We start from the raw sequence: 19,006 nt of genomic DNA, 5'->3' as shown, positions 1-19,006 counted from the left end.
TGGTCCACACTGCGCTCTCCAGCCTACTGGGTCTGTGCGCCCTTTTCCTTGCTACTTCCCTCCAGGCTGTAACCCACGTTTGACCCGGCTGGGGACATTTCTGGGCCGGAACTAGGGAGCGTGTTTTTCTTCCCAGCCCACGCTGGGCAGGCAGTGGCCTACTTTGCGTGGGGCGCCCCGTGCGCCTCAGTGACTCGGAGGGAAGCTGGCGTGGCCTTCGCTCTGGTTAAACTAGTAACAGTCAGGCTCTTTCCAGTGGGCTTTAAAGTGTCCCTCACCTTCATCCCTGACCGGGCCCCATATCTAGGTTTTCGCTACGGTGTTGGCTGCTCCTTTGTTCGTGGAGGCGAAGCAAACAACCTCGGGCTGATGGTTCTCAGCACCCGAGGGGGACAAAGTTGCCGTGAGAGGCGCAGCCTGCTCGTGGGCTGGTCTGAGCTGTTGGTTGTGTTTTGTTTGAGGATTTGGTCCTCCTCAAGAGAGTCATTTCAAACATGCCGAGGATGCTTGATGCACTGAGCTTGGAGCTGGTGACATCAAGTCAACTGGCCGCGTAAACACCTGGGTGGCTCAAGCACAGCTTCAGGTACTGTTAAGCCGGGCACAGGGGCCCCGCTCCGCCCGGACAGCTGCCGCCTTGCTGCGCTGCGCACCCCAGAGAGCCTCCGGCACCGCCTCCGCTGCGGCAAAGCGGGCTGTTTGAGGGCCTCTGGCGCTCCCTTGGCCCAGACACTGCACATTGTTAGGGCCAGGGACTGGGTCAAGGAGATTACGCAGACACTGGGAGCACACGGGCAGAGTGGACCAAGAGAGGTCGGGGCATCGTAGGGATTTTTCGAGGTAACACTTATTGGGCTTTGGGGAGACTCGTTGCATGCCAGGCCAGGAGGAGGGAGATGGCAGCAGTAGCCTCCCTGGTGACCTCTCCTTTGTATTATTTGCTTGCAGATCAACAAAAAACTACAGTGATTGAAAACGGGGAAATCAGGTTCAATGGAAAAGGGAAAAAGATTCGGAAGCCTCGGACCATTTATTCCAGCCTGCAGCTCCAGGCTTTAAACCATCGCTTTCAGCAGACACAGTATCTGGCCCTTCCAGAGAGAGCCGAACTGGCAGCTTCCTTAGGACTGACACAAACACAGGTAATTCCCGAGAAGCCCAAGTATCCCTGAAATGCTGGTCCCGCTTGCAGGTCGGACAGGGAGCACATCAGGAGGAATTGTTGGCCTAGTCAACCAAGGATGGAAGGAGCTTAATGACAAATGCCTTTTGCTCCAGTTATGCACTTTCCTGGGACAACACAGTTTGGAATGAATGACCTGGTATTGAATACTGGATTGGATTTGCACATCCTCCCAACCCTCGGCGACCCCACCCCAGCCTAGAATCCTTTTGTGACCAAACTCATAATTCAATTGAGTCTTATTCCAGAGCAGAACAACATGAAAGAGAACAAACATTTAGGAGAAAAAGGTGTACAAGCCAGGAGGCAGAATAAGGTTCAACTTTTTTAAGGATCCTTTTGTAGGCCCTGTGAACTAATAAGGTTTTCAACTCATTGACACAGAAAGAAAACTTGTGAAATGAACTACGAAAAAACAAAGTAGGCATAGGTTCCAATGAGGTTTAGTAAAGGCTTCAAAGTGCAATCTATTTATCCTAGGAGTGTCAAGGTGGGTTTTTCTGAAGATTTCCCTAAGCACAGTGGTTAAGTCATCTGGGTGACAGGCTGATGTGGTCTGAGCTGCCTCCCTGGAGCACAGGACTTGGGTGTAGTGGCAGAGTTGGGGATCAAAAGGAAATGTTACCAAAATTGTAACAGGTGAAGCCACAGTTAAGTACAGTTACTGAAGTTCTCCCATCCTACTAATTTGAAAGCCATAGAAGGCATTTCAGATTTCACAAGAAGGAGCTCAGGTGAGTATATTAGGACCCTGGTCAAAAAGCCAGGCTGCAATCACCTGCAGTTTTTGTTGATTAATTTACTTACATGGAGTAAGTAGGCCTCATCTGATGTAGATAATCTTCAGCAAGGGGACCTCAGGTTTTATGAGACTGTTGCTGCAGACTGATTGTGTGTTGACTTAAGACAGTTGTTCCTTAAGCTCTTTTTCAATTTAGCCTGTTTTCTCTTTCCATATTGCTATTCATAATATTTGGGGTTTGATATGAAGGGATTCCGGCTATTCAGTGACTTGTATGCCTCTTGAAAAAGTAGATTCCTATGGCTAGGGAATTTTAAAGGTAAAAGAAGCTGCACCATAAAATTTCTTTCTTCAAATAAAGTAGATCTGAAATGTTGGCCTAGATACTATGCCCCCATCCCAGATTCCCGATTAACGTCTATTTTTCAGAAGTCCTTTGACTTTTAGTTACTATACTAACAATCATGTGATGATCGTTGACCACAGTTTGACTAGGCAACATACAAAATAGGGAATGAAGGAGCTGCAGTCCTTCATCCCTGCAAGGTTATGGGGATATATTTATGTCTGGAGAAAGATGCTTCATGTATAATCTATGGCATATGCAATATGTGCATAGATATATTCAAGGCACTTAGTTATAAATGTACAGGCTTTAATTCCTTCAGTCGTTTGCTCCTTGTACCTGTATAGAGATAACAGCTTTTGGGTATCTCTACGCATGTACAGGGAGCAAATGACTATGTAAAATAGTCATTTTACATAGACTAAATTTACATTACTAAATTCTATGTAAAATGACAAGACTCAGAGAAGGTGCATCCAACTGAATGGCTTTGATTTGAAAGGGCTCCTTTTAAAAATCCTTCTTTAGGCTTTGGACCTGGTCATCTCATTCAGTTTTTTCTTATTTATACTGTTGTTTTAAACCTATGCTAGCATGCAATTCTAGAATTACAATAACTTTAGGTATCCAGGCAAGATACCTAGTAGTTTGGAGGAAGTGGGAGTGTAAGAGGCTAGAAAGAGGTGGAAGGAGGCGGGGACTTGGCTTGTAGGCGTTGGCGGTGGTTGTTTTTTGTTTTTTTTGCTTTTTTAATATTGCTTCCAAATCCCCGAGTGATGCTAGAGGCACTGGTTTGATGTTTATGGGCCTAATGATTGCTGCATTTCTTGCAGGTGAAGATATGGTTTCAGAACAAACGCTCTAAGTTTAAGAAACTGCTGAAGCAGGGCAGTAATCCTCATGAGAGCGACCCCCTCCAGGGCTCGGCGGCCCTGTCGCCACGCTCGCCAGCGCTGCCTCCAGTCTGGGACGTTTCTGCCTCAGCCAAGGGTGTCAGTATGCCCCCCAACAGCTACATGCCTGGCTATTCTCACTGGTACTCCTCTCCACACCAGGACACGATGCAGAGACCACAGATGATGTGAGTTGTCCAAGGAAACACCCTAGGGAAATGTCTGAACAAGGAAAAGAGGATCCGGGACCTGCTTGTATCTGCGAAAAGGAGCCGAAGGAGCAGGCTTAGGAGAGCTCATAAGTGTGGCGAGAAGCCGACTAGGCTCATTCTCTCTCCATCTTTCTCTCTCCCTCTCCTTTCTTTTCACTTCTTCCTTTCCTCCATTCCTTCTTTCTTTCCTTTTCCTTTCTACCTTTCTTTTCTTTTTGCCTTTTCACTTTTTTTCTGATTTACCTTCTCTCTTGAGCAACGTCAGTAATTGATCTTGCATCTCAGAGAGACAGAAAGAGCATGTGTGAGAGAGAAACTGGTTTCTATGCCAGCACTCCTGAAACCCCTTACTGTAAGGATATTTTCTCTTACCCCTTGGGATCCAGGCTCTGAGTCTCTTCTTCTCTTTGGGAGTATCCATCAAAATGACTTTTTTAAAAACAGATTTTCCCCCAACCAGAAGAATCTGCACAAACATGGCAGCGTTTTTACTTGTTTAATGAGTTTAAGACATTACATGGTGAAAGAGAAGCATTTTGGACTCCTGCATTTTTATTTACCATTCCCAGACTGACAAGAAAAAGAAAAATCCTCACATAACAGCCCTTCTCTAAAGAAAAAGAAAAAAGTGACTGTAAGATTAGAACATTGCTACAAAGGGAATACTGCATGTTTTATCAAAATGCAATGACCAGGAATGATGGTTGATTAAAAAAAACAAAACAAAAACTACTCTTTCCCCACCCCATCCCCCCAAACCCTGAACTGGAATCAGGAAAGACAGAGGAAACAATCAAAATCGCCATTCTATTGCTTTGACACCTTTACTAGGTGAATTGGTGGCATTCACAAAGCTAATAGGGACGTTTATATCAAGAAACATTTCTGTATATATTGTTGAATTTTAGTTGTACATATACTTTGTATGTTTTTGTCTTCTTTCATATATGGAGTAAAAGCCACAAAACGCTAAGAGTGTGTTGTATATTTCTCTCTCTGTGTGTCTCTGTCCCTCTCTTTCCTCCCTCCTCCCTCACTTCCCCCCATTAATTTTTCTATCACCCTTAAAAAAAATCCTGTTTCCTAATATGGGAAGTCATATATATATATATATATATATATATATATATATATATATACACACACATATATATATATATAATATATGAACATCAAGTGCCTACAAAGATGTCAGTTTGCACTACTAGCCGTTGTCTTAGGTACTTTAACATTAACCATGGATGTTCTTTCAGCTTTCTTTACGTATTATGTTTTTGTTGTAATTTCTACACATTTATCTACGTTTTAAACATTAGAATGACCTATCCTCAAGTTAACTTCTAGACATCACAGTAGTTTCTAGTGCTGAAACTGAGTATTCTCCTTTCCCTTTTCCCAGCCAAAATAATACAGCCATATTTGTCTTTGTTTGGATGCAGGTTTTCAAAATATAGGAAAGAAAAAAATAGGGAGTAGGGTGCACAATTATGCCTACTTAATGTTTAAAACCCATTGCCAGCTAGCTAGGTAAGAAAATGCACTATCCTGGATGAAAATACATCCTTCCGATCTTGGGGAAAGCACAGAAATAATGAAAATGAAAAGTCCTTTCGTCATACAAGCAGGAAGCCCCATACTGCGAGAATTAATGGCTACAGACCTGGGCATCCTTCAAATTATGAACCTTGAAACCACTGAGCCATTTATCAGAAGTCAATAGAGATACTCAGAGTGCTCCATATAATGACAGCGACATACAGTCGTGCAAAAGGACAGTCACTATAATTAGACACAAAGCAAAGACTACTTACCAATATACCCGTTCCTTTTTTTGTTGAGCAACTTCCACGCTCAGTCAGTCTTCAGAATGGTTTAAAACCGATCAGTCTTGTCATTTTCTAGCATTCGCATTGTTACATTAGGAAAAATGTTTTCTTTTCTTTTTTCCCCCTTCCTACTGTGAAACTTTGGGTTCGTAGCTCCCCAGGATCAATTCTGAACAAAGCCTCCAGCTGCAGTGCCATCCAATTTGAAGCAGACATTGGGGACAATTTAAGGTTTTTATCCACAAGAAGGTTTTTTTCCATTCTCTTAAATGCAGCCATAATTAGAGTAATTTTTCATGTAGCCCGCTGATTACAGCGTTTTTACCGTCAAAGATAATTACCTGTAATTTTCTTCCACTTTTAATACTAAAAAGCCATCTTTATTTAGATTCAGGAACAGGAAAGGCGAAACAAAAGAGGGAAATTATTCTGTTATTCATACACAAATTGCAGAGACGTAGGACCTAAAATTGAAAATTAACCAAAATTATAATGCTGAAAAGAATGGAAGAGGCTGCAGAAGTACAGCTGGTAGTGGGGCTTTGCTGAATTATTCAAATTACGTTAGGGAGAATGCTACCATACATCAAACCAACACTAATTTTTCTTTAAAAAAATTCACCAGATACATGCCAAACCACTGTGAGTGCATAACAAACATTCTGAAACCCGGCAAATGCATGTTGACATATTCGAGGTGTTGTCATGATGCATTTGTATCTATCTCTTTATCTCTTAACAGGAGTTTAATTAAACAAGAAATTCTGCCAAGTAGTCCCCCACAAGACTACCCTTGGAACTGGGCTTTCTCTGTATCCTCTGAACCTTAAGGGTTAATATTTTCAGTCTTTAGAATGTATTGACCCTATGGTAAGCGGATTCCCGAGGGAGGGATTGGTAGGAGGGGCGTGGGCGAAAGACATCGCCCAGTGGTGGTGCCTACTACGCCTCCCCACGTTCGAACTTCTCCAGAGGTTTCAGAGTTCGAGTTGTGGAGCCTAGTTCTGACCGTATTTCCTATTTAAAAAGAGATAAAGTGGGGGAGAGAGAGAACAATAGCTGGGGGTGGGGTAGAGGAGGGAGGGGATGAAGGGAACGATTTCTCTTTGGCACCAATAAACATCTCATTATCTTTTGACACAACTTAGTCAAAAGGTTTCCGCCGCCCGAGAAAGGCCTTTTTGCACTGGGATGGAAAGTCAAAGATTTCTCAGGCACTTAACATCTCTAGTTGCTTACAATGTCTACAGGGTCAGGAAACAGAGTCATCTATAGATAGAACAGCACCGCTTCTTGCTGGAGACTTCCTTGGTGGGTCCCTAAATCTGGGTTTTCTATCTCCCTAGCTCGGTTCTGCGTCTCAGCCAATCATGCCCCTCCACCCCCAAGGTCGCGGCGTTTGTGCTCGCGGGCAGTAACTCCAAGATCCGCATAGCCTCCCCCCACCCCCACGGCCCCGGCGCACCAGCTTGAGGCAAAGACCCTGGAAAGCAGCCTTGAAGGGGTTCAGAGGCCAGTTATTCCGGAAACCTTCCCCCAAGTGGAGGAAAGATGTCGAAGGAGCTACACCGTCCAGAGATTAATCAGACTACATCTGCCTTTGCAAATGTCCGCATACCTGTGGTTCTAAAGGAGCCCGGTCGCGAGCTCCGTTTGATATCTTGTCGCCTAAAAATCTAAAATCATGGCCACGTGTAAAGACCTCTCTGGATTTACCTAGGATTAGCTGTGAATAATAATTTTCAAATAGATTTTAGCTTGGAATCTCCACCTGAGTCTCTCCACACCTTATAGAAACATGGTACAGGCTCCAGTCACAAGCTGCACCAAATACATCAACATAGAAAACAAGAAAGACAAATCGAATACTTAAGGATCCCATTCTCACTCGAATCCTTTCACTCAACAGAACAACCCCTTTTACTGTTAAAGGGGATAAAAAGTCAGCATAGAGAAATCTATAAAGCAAAGTTGTAGCCCATGATAAATTACAACGGCAACATGTATCTTGGAAAGTGTGAGAAGAGAAATAAGAACTGTTCCTTGAAGTATGCAAGAAATAAAAACTTACCCTCAGTGAATATCTCTTAAGTAATGATCAGGGTCTAGAAATCTATACTGAACCGAAGCACAGGAGAATATTTTTCTGAGTCTCAGGGCAGAAGCTCTTTCTCTATATTCTTGGTTGAGTGAGCACATCCAGGTGTGAAATTGTTTGCACACCCCAGCACCTCTTATATTGCCAGCAAAATTAGCTGTTATTACTGTCACTGTTTAGTGATGGTTAGCGTGGTACAAAAAAAAAAAAAAAAAAAAAACTGCTGTAATCAAGACCTGGCGCATCTTTGCAAATTACAGATAATTGTAAACGTCCAGATTATGATAATAGCATCCTAATCCAGCCTGCAATATAATTATTACAGAGTGTTACATCTGAAACTGTCCAGTAGGGCTAATTCAGCCATTATTTAGACCCTATTTTTGCACTGCAAATGGGTTGCTGAGTTGAAAATGTACGATTGTAATTTCACAGGGCACTCAATGAGTAATGGTATAGGAAGAGGAAAATACAAAAGTGAAATGTGAACAGTAGCGATCAAATCAAACCCTGAAGGACAAAAGACTGTTTGATTCATATGGAAAAAGAAGAGGGAGAATTAAGAAAATAGCAAATCAGTGGTCTGAAGTATTTCATGTCCAAATCTTCAATAGTGCAGGGCTGACGTGTTTGCAAGGGCTGCTGCATCTGCTGCTTGTCTGGAGTCTAAAATAATTTTTTTTTCTTTTTGTTTCCAACCCCGTCTTTTTTCCCCCTTCTCTCTCCAGAAACATTTTCCTGTTTTAAAAAGGTGTCCCTCCCCCAAAGCAAAGAACATTTGTCAGTTTCACCATTGTTTCCACAAAATCGCCTCAGAGTGTGCCTGTCACTTGTTTATGAACATTTTCTTAAATGAATTTGCTGTCTCTCTTGTTATCCAAGCAAAATGCCCTTGGGCACTTGTGTTTCTGCCCTCCGTCTTCATTCTCTTTCAGCAGGAACTAAGTCATAGAATCCTAGAGGATATTAGCAGAAAACGTATTAACTGCTGCTAATTAAATATAGCCGGCTGGGAAGCTGTCTTCTCCAGTTGGCTTGGCTGGCTATTGGTTTTAATCCTATCATTAACTTTTATTAATTAACACTCCCCCCCCCCCATATAAACCAGTCCAGCTGCTTCTTTTGCTACCTGTCACCAATGTGCTAAAATGAGCAAGGTCAATCTTATTAAAATATAGGAGGACCAAAGAAGGAGGGAGTTAGAGCAAGAGAGGGAGAGTTAGAGCAAGAGAGGCTGGAGAGAGGCTGGGGGACGATGCTGATCCCAGAGTCAAAGAGCTCTAGGGGTTCAAGCTGTTTCTTCCAGGAGGATGACCCCTGCCCTGGTGGAGGGTTTTGGAGTCTAGTTCTGGTTCCTGGTGGGGACCTCCTAGTCAAAGATACCTAAAGCCCATTTATCCCCAGGAGCTCAATTTTCCCACCATGAATACAGAGAATTTCCTAGGCATCTTTTCTAGCGTCTGGGCCAATGTGTGTCGACTCTCCCTCCTCCCACTACTTCACAGACCCGGGAGCTGCCCAACCAGGGCCACTCTGCAGGGTGGCAAGCAGGCTTCCTAGCTCTTGTGAATTTAAGGGCAATAATGAAATGTCCCCTGTTTAGTGACCCTTGTTTATAGATGAAAGTTGAGTCCATATCCTGCTCTTCCTCCGCCCCTCTTCCCTGACCTTGCAAATGGCAGGTGGCAGAAATAGTCCTGGATGACAATAAGCTTCCATTGGCAGGTTTCTGTCTTCTTGGTTAGCGAGAGAGAAAAAAAAAGCCTTTAAAATAAATCATAGCTTGGGAACTGTTTACCACCCTTCACCCTCACCCACTTCTTAAAAAAAAAAAATACACTAGACTGCATGGTGAAGATCCCACAGAGAATCCTTACCGAAGCTAGGAGAGAGGGAGGGTATGTGTGTAGAATGATGTTATAAAGCCGTTTTTTTCCTTCCTGTGGTGAAAGGTCGTAATGTGTGGTATTTCACGGTTTTATATAAATCTTGGTTTAGGATGTGGAACAGACTCAATAATACATGTGCTTTTGGCAAAGAGACTCCTTCGGATCCCATAAATCAGAAGTAAATAAGAAGTCCAAGTGAACAAAAGAGCAGGAACATTTAATTGATGCAAAACAGGACTCTCATCTGCTTTAAAGAGAGGTTGATGTAAATTCCCTCAGTTCCTATCTTCACGGTTAGAGCCCGACCTATAAAACAGGTTATTACATTACAGCCGGCAGCCTTGGATGATTGAAAGGAAAGGCTCCCCACCCCCAACACACACACACACACACACACACACACGCGCGCGCGTAATAGATACAATGTATACTTTCTGCCTTGAGGAATCTAAAGCCTGTCAGATGCAACAGAAAACGCTGGGGGTTGGTGGTGGTGGGGGGGGAAGAGACAGGGCTGCGTAGAAAATATTTAACCAATCCCACATGTGCCACCGCTATTTGGGCTATTTTTAAGGCCCAGAGTTCGCTGCGACTGGGCTGAGGTTGAAAAAAACCAAGCACTGTGTGCAAAGACCGCGGGCAACCTGGGAGAGCGAGCCGAGGCCGAGAGCAAGCCGCAGCGCCCCCTCCCCAAGCTCTGGAGCGGCCGGAGCCTCCACCAGCTACTGTGGGAGGGGGTGCTTAAGGGTGGAGGAGCTGGGTGACCGCAGGCGGATCCGCCGGCGTGGCGAGCTTCCCAGAGGTGCCCGAGGGCGTCTGCCCTCTGGGTGTGCCTCCGGGAGGGCTAGAGAGCGCTAGGTTGGCAAGATCCCAGTGACCAGTGGGAGGCGCGCGATCCAAGGGGTTGCAGGGATGGGGCGGAGAGGAGGGGTAGTGGGGTAGCCTAAAGGTCCCTCGCCCAGAATACAAGGAAGCGCTAAGAAGGAGGATGTGGGGGCAGTGTTCCAGCAGGCATCCCAGGCTCTTCGGGCTGGAGAGCTCAGGAGACTGAACGGTGTCAAGGCTGGAGTGAGCTATAGGGTGCGCTGGGAGGAGGTGAGCGCAGCCTGGCTTTGGCGCGCCGTGGGTGACTCCCAGGACGGCGCGGCCAGGACGCCGCGAGCCGTGGGGCGTCCGGTGGGATCAAAGGAACCAGAGGAGGCCAGCCGACGCGTCTGGGATTGTGGGATAAGGGGCGGGAGAGAGGAGATTGACATGGGCGGGGAGATCCTGGCCTGGCCTGTGTCACCGGAGGGGGTTGTGTGCGTTTGTGTCTTTGTGCGGATCAACGCTCTTCGGCCTGAGGCCGTGCCCTGGGTGGATCCGAGTGTGAGTGGACAGGCTCCCGGGTGGGTGCCCCGAAGGGAGGGAGAGCGAGAGAGCGAGATCAAGGGCAGCGAGGTCTGCGGGTTCCTCTGTGTGTGTGTCTCAGGCCTGTGGCTCAGCACTGGAGCCGCTTGGCACCCACAGGAATGCGGCTTCTCTCGGATCCCCAGGCCGCCCCTTGTCCCACAAGGAGGTGGCCGCCAGGAAAAAAGGGGGGAAAAAGGGCAGAAATCTGCCAAGCCCAACCTGAGCCTCAAACAAAGGCCAATTTATCTGATCTCTTACAGGAGGGCCCAGGAGGCGGTCTGGGCACCAAGGAATCGCGCTGGCCCTGACCGCATGCCCCAGCCTTCCTGGAGTCTGTGAGGAGCTCCGAAGGTGGGGGTGAGGTGTTGGAAGTAAGGGGTGGGGAGTATGAAGACGCCCACTGAAAATAACATTAATCTTAGAAAGGACTTGATTCGTCTTGGGAGCACTAGACTGAGAGCTAGGCAAGTGGAAACCGGAAGAGGCAGGCAGAGGGATCACCCAGTGCGATGTCAAGAGTGTGGCCGGCCGGTCCGGGAATATGCTGGGGAGTGGAGCACGTTTATATTCGACGTAGGAAAAACAATGGAGAGGAAGAGAAGGTGGAAGGGAGGGCAAGGGAGAGAAACATCACATAGATATTTTTAGACTTTGCTGAAGATCTGTTATTTTTACATCCTTGGGCGCGGGACTGCAGGGAGTTAAATTCCCCGAGAGAATCCCCATGGTGCCAGGGAAAGCCCGCTGCAGACTGGTTTACCAGAATATTTTTGTCCACGGCTCCCAGACCAAGCTAAAAAATAAAAACCGCACCAGAGAAGAGGCCTTTGCGAGTGGAAGAAGTGAGGTTAGCACAAGGGAAGGAATCTTGAAACCAAGTCTGTGTCAGCGCGGCGTTGGGCTGGGCCACCTCGCAATGAGGCTTTAGTGATCTTAACGACAAGCAGCCTCAAACCTAGGGTGGAGGAGTGGTCACTTAAAAAGAGCTTCCCTCTTTCTCTAGAAGAATCCGAACCCTCCCTTCCCTCAGCTCGGCCGCGCCCGGTGAATGGGGATGAGGAAGGGATCCCCCTTCTTTTCCACCAGTAATGGGGCTGGGGAGATGATAGGGACAGCTGGAAAAATATCTGCCTTCTTTGTGTGCACAAAGGAAAACAGTAAGTTCCAAGCACATTCTTGCCACTCACAGGCAGCCAGTAGGTGAGAAATATTGGAGGTGTGCAGTGGGTGCGCCCTCACCCCCAGCCTTCCCAAACACGCACCCCTTGGCAGGGAGAGGCGTCCGCGCAGGGGAAAGCGAGGCGCTGGCTCACCGCGGGCGCGGGTTTCTCCCAGTCGGAGTCGCCAGAAATAAAGCGCTAGCTCTCGATGTAATGGAGACTCCCGAAATCCTTACAAAGCAAAGAAAAAAAGCAGGAAGTGGATATCTTCATCTCTTCCCCAATCCCCCTATTCTCTGTAAGCGCAGAAAACAAAATGGGGCACCCTTTGGCTTCCCGCCCCCCCGCCCCCCGCAAACCTTCCTATTACCCCCTCTTCCCCGCACCCAGTGCTCCTTCCGAGAAAGTACGGCTGGAGTGGATTGGGGAGACGGAAATACTGAGTCGCGGCCGCTGGGGTTGCGGGAGGAGAGGTCCACAGGCCAGGCTGCCGGGAGTAGTTCTGCCTCGGAGCCAGGCTGCGGGGTATGTCTAAAGAGCGGTCAAAATACTGATTCCTCCAAGAAGCAAGCTGTTCCACACTGGCGGGCCTGGTAACTCTTCTAGAAAAAAAGTAAAGGAGAAGAGAACGAAAAAAATAAAGGAGGTGGAAGGGAGGTAGGGAGAGAAGAGGAGGAGGCGGCAGGCAGAGAGACAGAGAGAAAGAGAGAGAGAGGGAGGGAGGGAGAGAGGAGAGAGAGAGAAACATGTAGGTAAGGTAAATTCCCCTCAGGGCACACAGCGTGCCTTTTCAGGTCTAGTCTCCCAACCCTGGAAGAGCCTTCTGAGAAATCCTCAGTGACAGGATATAATTTTTTATGCTCTAATCTACCCCCACTTTAAGAAGGCTCTTTTGTCACATTTATTGCTGCCGACTTCCTAGCTGTAAAATATTTCACATGCATCTTGTAATTTCCAACACAACATTTTCCTTCGTATCCTAAGGAAATAGAGTCCGGCCCACTGAAGGACGGCCAGACAGAAAGACACCTACAATTCAGGCCTGGGTCTTTAGGCGCAGTGCGTAGCTCTGGTCATGCTGTTGATATCTACATGCAGGAGTGCAAGAAGAAGGAAGGGACACAGGGCACAGCTGCAGCAAATCCTTCCTCTCTGTCCCAAAGAAGGCTTCCCAAAGGAGAAATCCTCGTAAACAGATTCTATTTTGCATCATTTAGAACCTGTTTTGCCACTGTTTTATGTAAAAGCAAAACAGAGGAAGCCCCTTCCTGAAAAAAGGAAGGAAGGGAAATATTAAGAGTATTATCTCACACAAAATGAAATCAACACGGCGCCACAATGCTTTCATTCCTTCCTTTCCCCAACCCTGAAGTTCCCTCTTCCCAATATCTGCAATCTTTTCATCTCTCGAAAAGAGCTGATACATTTATAATCATACTCCAAAGAGTCCAAGGTTCTATCATTTGCCATGCTCCAAACATTTCAGATTTTTTAAAAATGTAATAGGTATGAGGGGAGATTTCTTTTTCTTTTCGTTTTCTCATCTCTGGAAACTCCCTTTGAAGGGTAATTTGTCTAATTGCTCTGGCACTACACAGAGGCTGATGGGTGGGGGCGCTTCTCCAAGATAATTGCTTTGAGCTTAGAATTCAGAGGGGTTATTGAGGGATTTCTGTTGCCTTCTAACTCACAGGGTGAGAGGGATGTATTTTTATTTCAGCATTAGTTTCTACCTGAAACAATTATATATGATATGGCAGTACTAGAAACTTGCCATATATATATTATATATATATATATGCACACACACACACAAAGTATAGCATTGAACATATATACATATACAGTCTGCATGCATGCAGCCCCGACTTCTGTTTTCCTTTTTGCCTTGTTGGATCTCTGCAGAGCTTGTCCTTCTTTAGTTGCCTTCAATAAAACTTCACTAGCCAGTTATCAGAGGGGCAGAATGAAGTATTTTTCGGAAACATTCTGCTTTTCATGGTCGAAATAATTTTATTTATCCAGAATATACAGTTTAATTCCTCTATCTACACTTATTTACATGGCTAAAATAACATTGAAAAAAGTCTTTTGAAAAGTTGAGGTCATAGATTTCAAGGCACCATTGAAAGTGTCCACAGTTGCGCAAAAAAAGTCCTCTGTAAAAAAAGGGGGGGGTCCTTTGAAATGCAATAACTTACATGCAAAAAAAAAAAAAAGCTTTACACATGAATCTTTTTGTTTCAGTTTTCCGAACTTCCCCATATGAATTCCTTTCTTTATGATTTCCTAGAACAGCAAATCACAGTAGTCCCAAAAAAGAGAATAAGAAAGAGCAGCCCATCTAATAGAGTGTCCCGGAGGCCAGCGCCAGCGGGTGCTGTAAGGAGCCGGGCGGCGGCAGGTGGGAATTGATTGAGCTGGCTGCGCTTGTGTACCAGGATGCAGAGTTCTCCAGGTAGCTGGACGCTGGGGACTGGTTGGAGGTCGGAGGGTGGGCATGAGGGTGGTGGCTGAGCGAGCGGGACGAGCCCTGGGGCTCCCACACCGCTGGAGACTGCGGCGAGTTACACGCCATTGGGTCGCTGGAGCTGGGACTGTGCTCCGGGGGCATCTCCCCGTTTTTCATGATCTTCTTGATCTTGGATCTTTTGTTCTGAAACCAGATTTTCACCTGAGTTGGGGAACAAAGGCACACGTTACCGGGACACTCAGAGGTCGCCCGCGCCTTCCCCGGGGCGGCGACTGGAGGCATCTTCGGGCTTCTGGGCGGCCCAGCCCTGCCTGGCGTCTCCCCGCCGCTTGCGGCCTACGGCCCAGAAGCTGTGACTTAGGCAAACCATGGAGCTCTGGCCCCAGAGGACGCCCTGGCCGGCTCGGTGCGCCCCGGCCCAGCGAGGCCACGACCCCAAGGCTTGTCTTTCGTTTGGGCTGGGGGTGGGGGACGCGAGCGCGGCGGGTGTGCGCCCGAGTGTCCGCGGCGGCGGCGCGCCTCGTGTAAGCCTGCGCAGGACGCGCGGAACGCGGCGAAGGTCTTCAAAACAATCGCGGGAGCCCGGCGGGGAAGGGGCGTGGGGCAGGCTACGCGCGCCTGTGGTGAGAAAAAAGAGCGAGCTCCCAACCTCCCGTCCTACTCCCTTCACTCCCTCTGCACCTCAGAGAGGCCAGAATCTGACTGCAGCTCTTGGCGGCGACTCGAACATTCTTTACGCTTCCGTAGGCCCCAGCTGGGTTGGAGTAAAGGGAATGGGACAATCCAGGAAGACTTTCCCCGTACAATAGCGCCCCCCACCTCGCGACTCTCCGGCGGCCGTGGCCTGAAGCTCCCCTAGGCTCAGGGCACGACCCTTCAGTTTCTCCGCCCCAGGCGACGTTCTCAGCCTTTTCTTAGCCTGAGACCACCGCGAGGACACCAGGCCCTGCTCACCCCGAGGAGGCTCTACATTGTTAAGAAAATCAGATAGCTTCTCTGGGCTGCCAAGGCCGCCTTAGAAATAACCCTCCGCTTGCTTTCAACCCGCGAAATTGGCCCTAGAGCTCCGGAGGCCCGATGAGGGGTGGGGGCGGGGGGCGCGGTTAGTGGGAGGCATCTCCAGACCGCTGATGAATCCCATCCCCAACCGTCTCAAGACCTAACTCACCGAGGGAAAAGCTTAGGGGCTGGTGTCTTTGGGTCTGTTAGTTTCTCACGGGTACTGTCGAAACAGCTCCAGTCCCATCAAGACTGAACCGCGCGACCCAGCCAGACGTGCAGCTCAGGCAGGTCTAGTGCCTGGCAGCGGCGTATTTACCTGTGTTTGTGTCAATCCCAGCGAGGCGGCCAGCTCGGCGCGTTCCGGCAAGGCGAGGTACTGAGTCTTCTGAAACCTTCTCTGTAATGCGGCCAGCTGAAAGCTGGAATAAATAGTCCTGGGTTTACGAACTTTCTTTGGTTTGCCATTCACCATTCTCACCTCGGGCTCGGCCACTTCTTTCTCTAAATAATCAAAACAGACTCAGTTAAAGCTTGTCACCAGACAATGCCCCTTTTGCGGAAGGGCCTCAGATAGAGTCCTAGAGTTTCTTACCACGCAGTCTTCACTCTTTTCCCATATCACCACCACCTTTGCTTTCCAAGACCGCGATAAATATGCTCCTCCCCCAAATATGGAAAAGCGGGATAGCCTCTGATTAATTCCTACTCTGTTCATTCAGATAGTTTGTGCAAAGCGCTTCCTACAACACAGCTTTCTCCTTGGCATCTGGGATTCAGCTCTTGCGGTGGTTCCTTCTTCTCCTGGACTTGTTTTTACGCCCACCCTGTGCTCCCCCGCGTTTCCGCCCCTCCCCAGGCTTCAAGAACACCAGCCCCTCCCCAGGCTTCAAGGAGGCGGCCCTGGGCCATGACCCCGCTTCTGTCGGCGTCTGTTCGGGCGCCCGCAGAAGCCAGAGGCTTGGCCAGGGAAGACGCTAACCGAGGTCTCCAAAGTTCAAAGACCCACAAGCAAACTATGCTCCTTCACTTCAGCAGCAAGCGGTCGGGGCCGCCGCAGACAGAGGGTCGATTATGCAGCCCCCATAATCTCGCTGCAGATCTGCGAGGGCACAGATGTGTCTGGTTTCTTTTACAAATAGACTTAATATGTTCTTGGCAAAAAAAAAAAAAAAAAAACTTCCACTTATGCACGAAATACAGAGAGAGTGAAAGAAACGAAGACACCTCAACCCGGGGCTCTCTTTCAGTGTTCAGCAAGAGTCACACATTGAGAAGGAACCAGTGGCGGGGTGTTTTCGTAGGAAAGGGGCGGCAGGTCAGGACGAGATTCTCACTGTCATGAGTATGGGTTTGGGCGGGAGGGGGCGGGATGGCCAAACGCGTGTTGTACAAACGTGCCCTGGGGCTACAACTCCCCTTCCTCAAAACTACCACCCGTCTGGAACTGACGGAGAACCTCTCCAGGGTGTGTGTGTGTGTGTGTGTGTGTGTGTGTGTGTCAAGTTCCAGGGAGAAGTGTGGAGGATGAGGGCTGTTGTCTCAATTCTGCCAGAGTAGGGGATGCTAATATTAGCAGGATTATTAATGTGCTGGTGGGAAGAGATCAAACCTTACCAGTAAAACCTCTCCGCCGAGCCTCATGCCTCTCTCTTACCGCCCAAGCTCACTAACCCTCTTAAACTCTCTAAGTTTCAAAGTGGACGAAAAAGGAGGACGGAAAGACAAATTGTGGGCGCCTATGGAGACAGAAAAAAAAATCTATCCTACAACGTGACCCCTCAGCAACCCTCCTCCACCTTTAAATGGCTTTTTGTTTTTGGAAATGCCTGGATAAACCGCAAAACTCTCGGCGCGCTCTTCTCTGGCTGGCTACAACTCCTTAACCCCCCACCCCCACCCAGCGTGCTCAGGGCACCCGCACCGTGCTAGCTTGTGGCGGCTCTCAAACTAATCCTGACTTGAGTCTTTGAGGCAGCCTTCTATTCCCACTCGAACCAACACAGCACGCTTACCAAAGTTCCCAACAACTAACCTCCTCTTTATTACGCAAACGCCAGGAGCTGCTTGATTCTTTCTTCTCTCCACCCCTATCCCCTTTCCAGCCTAGCCGGCTTCCTGGCCGGGCAAGCTGGGAATTCAGCAACTGAAGGGCCTTGGAAGGTGCCGGAGGGGAGAGACGCTAGTTCGAACCTCCACAGGGCTCTCCTACTAAGAATCCCTAAAATGCTGGCTCGAGAAACTCTCTTTGTCGGAGGGTCTGGGTCCTACTCCCTTCTGCCGCATGCGCCCCCACTGCAGTGAACCGCTGTGGCCCCCAATCTACCACCCCATCTCGCGCCCCCAGCGTCCTAGTCGCCCTGTATCTGCCCAGCCTGCCCCCTGTCCATGTACCTGGCTGGTTGGTGGCGCTTGGGACGCGGTTGTAGGCGCCGCCGTACTGGTGGTAGGAGCTGGCGTAGCTATAGTCGGCATAAGCTTTGGCTGGGTAGCTCCCAGCGGAGCCGTTCACGCCGTGATACTGATACTGGTAGGGATTGAGCGCTTTGCCATAGGAAGCCGAGGTAGGAGAGCAGTAGCCGTGCGGGGCTCCCCCCGTAGGGCTGTAGTAGTCAGAATCGGTAGCTGACGACTCGGGCAAAGTTGGCGATTCCTGAGACGGATGGTGCATAGCTGCGGACGTCTGGAACGGAGCTTGGAAGTCGCCGGATCGGATGCTGGGGACCCTTCTGTCAAACACTCCTGTCATCGCTCACGGGCGGCGGCAGCGGCTGTCCTTGCTGTTGTGGCGGCGGCGGCTGCCCGAGTTGGCTGTGGGGCTGCTCTGGTCTAAGCAGACATGGCCGTGGGAGCGAGGGAGGAGGAGGAAGAGGAGGAGGAGAGAAGGAGGAGGCGGCGGCCGCGGCGAGGAGGAGGCTGGGAGTCGTGAAGTCTCTGTCTCCGGCCGGCTGACTGCTGGCTGAGGCGCAGCACAGCCTTGGTTAAATCCTTAATTGCGCGCTTACGCACAGCGGGGTGGATCTGGTTCTATTGGCCAGGGCCTCGGGAGCAGCAGTAACACCCTAACTCGTCCAACTAGTTTTAGCACAACAAAGCATTGCTTAAAAAGGGGGTGGGGGGTAGGGAGGGGGTGTGTGTGTTTGTGTGTGTGCGCGCCCGCGCGCTTGTTTGTGTTTTTGCTTGTTGTGGAGTGGGGAGGGGTCTCAGTCTATTTGTTTTTAGTAAATTCCAAAGACATCGCAGAAGCCACAGAAGGCTCTGTGATGTCTGGGGACAATGTGTTCCAATCAGAAGCCTCAAAAGTGCACATGTTTTGGGAATGAGGTGGGCGACCATCTTTCCTTGCTCCCCACTACCCCGCCCCCGTGGGCTGCACCAAAGGCGAGTGTAGAATTAAACACTGATACTGAAATAGGGAGTCAAGGTGCAGGGAGTGGGGAGCGGGGGGGATGTAGGATGGAGGCAAGAAGGAAGGGAAGCAGCAATTTTTTTTTTTTTTTAGTGGAGTGTTGGGAGGCAAGTTGTAACTTACATGTTTTGAAAATTTGCTCTTTGGGGAAAGAGGCAACTTCCTTTGCAGTAGATGAGTATCTCCCGGACGCTGGCTGGATAGGAATGCCCAAGAACGCGCGATGTCCATTAAGCCGGTGAATGGCAGGGAGAGTTCCTGCAGCCCAAAGTCCTTACAATGACTTTTAAAAATTACTGTCTTAAACAAATATAACTTAAGGAAGGCCAAATCCTCGTTGCTGGCTTGCAAAAAGAGCCAAACAGCTCCACTTCTGTTTAATAT

The 19,006-nt window shown here is 48.6% G+C and overlaps 2 protein-coding genes across 2 annotated transcripts in view; one reads left to right on the top strand and one right to left on the bottom strand.

Annotated features, from left to right (window-relative positions):
* The window catches only part of DLX6 (distal-less homeobox 6), a 5,530-nt gene extending 1,181 nt beyond the window's left edge, over nt 1–4,349 (top strand). Inside the window, exons 2-3 of the mRNA XM_055272634.2 lie at nt 949–1,142; nt 3,105–4,349. Coding sequence (XP_055128609.1) covers nt 949–1,142; nt 3,105–3,356 — 446 coding nt within the window. The 3' untranslated portion in view covers nt 3,357–4,349. The remainder of the gene's footprint in view (nt 1–948; nt 1,143–3,104) is intronic.
* Nucleotides 4,350–13,622: 9,273 nt separating this feature from the next.
* DLX5 (distal-less homeobox 5) lies at nt 13,623–18,170 on the bottom strand. Its single transcript, XM_055269978.2, has 3 exons — nt 17,608–18,170; nt 15,533–15,717; nt 13,623–14,415 (listed from the first exon to the last, which is right to left on the bottom strand). Exons 1-3 carry the CDS (start codon nt 17,960–17,962, stop codon nt 14,086–14,088), a joined length of 870 nt encoding a protein of 289 aa, XP_055125953.1. The 5' UTR covers nt 17,963–18,170; the 3' UTR covers nt 13,623–14,085.
* Between the last annotated feature and the right edge of the window lie 836 nt (nt 18,171–19,006).

The sequence above is a fragment of the Symphalangus syndactylus genome, chromosome 3, assembly GCF_028878055.3.
Source record: "Symphalangus syndactylus isolate Jambi chromosome 3, NHGRI_mSymSyn1-v2.1_pri, whole genome shotgun sequence".
In the NCBI taxonomy this organism is placed as follows: domain Eukaryota; kingdom Metazoa; phylum Chordata; class Mammalia; order Primates; family Hylobatidae; genus Symphalangus; species Symphalangus syndactylus.
The sequence above is the reverse complement of the archived record's forward strand: the minus strand, read 5'-3'. Positions and strand labels throughout refer to the sequence as shown.

Coding starts and splice junctions, on each gene's coding strand:
- DLX5 (XM_055269978.2), bottom strand. CDS start 17,962: ATGACAGGAGTGTTTGACAGAAGGGTCCCCAGCATCCGATCCGGCGAC. Junction 15,718..17,607: donor AAGCGCCACCAACCAGCCAG/GTACATGGACAG, acceptor TTGATTATTTAG/AGAAAGAAGTGGCCGAGCCC. Junction 14,416..15,532: donor TGGGATTGACACAAACACAG/GTAAATACGCCG, acceptor TCCCCAACTCAG/GTGAAAATCTGGTTTCAGAA.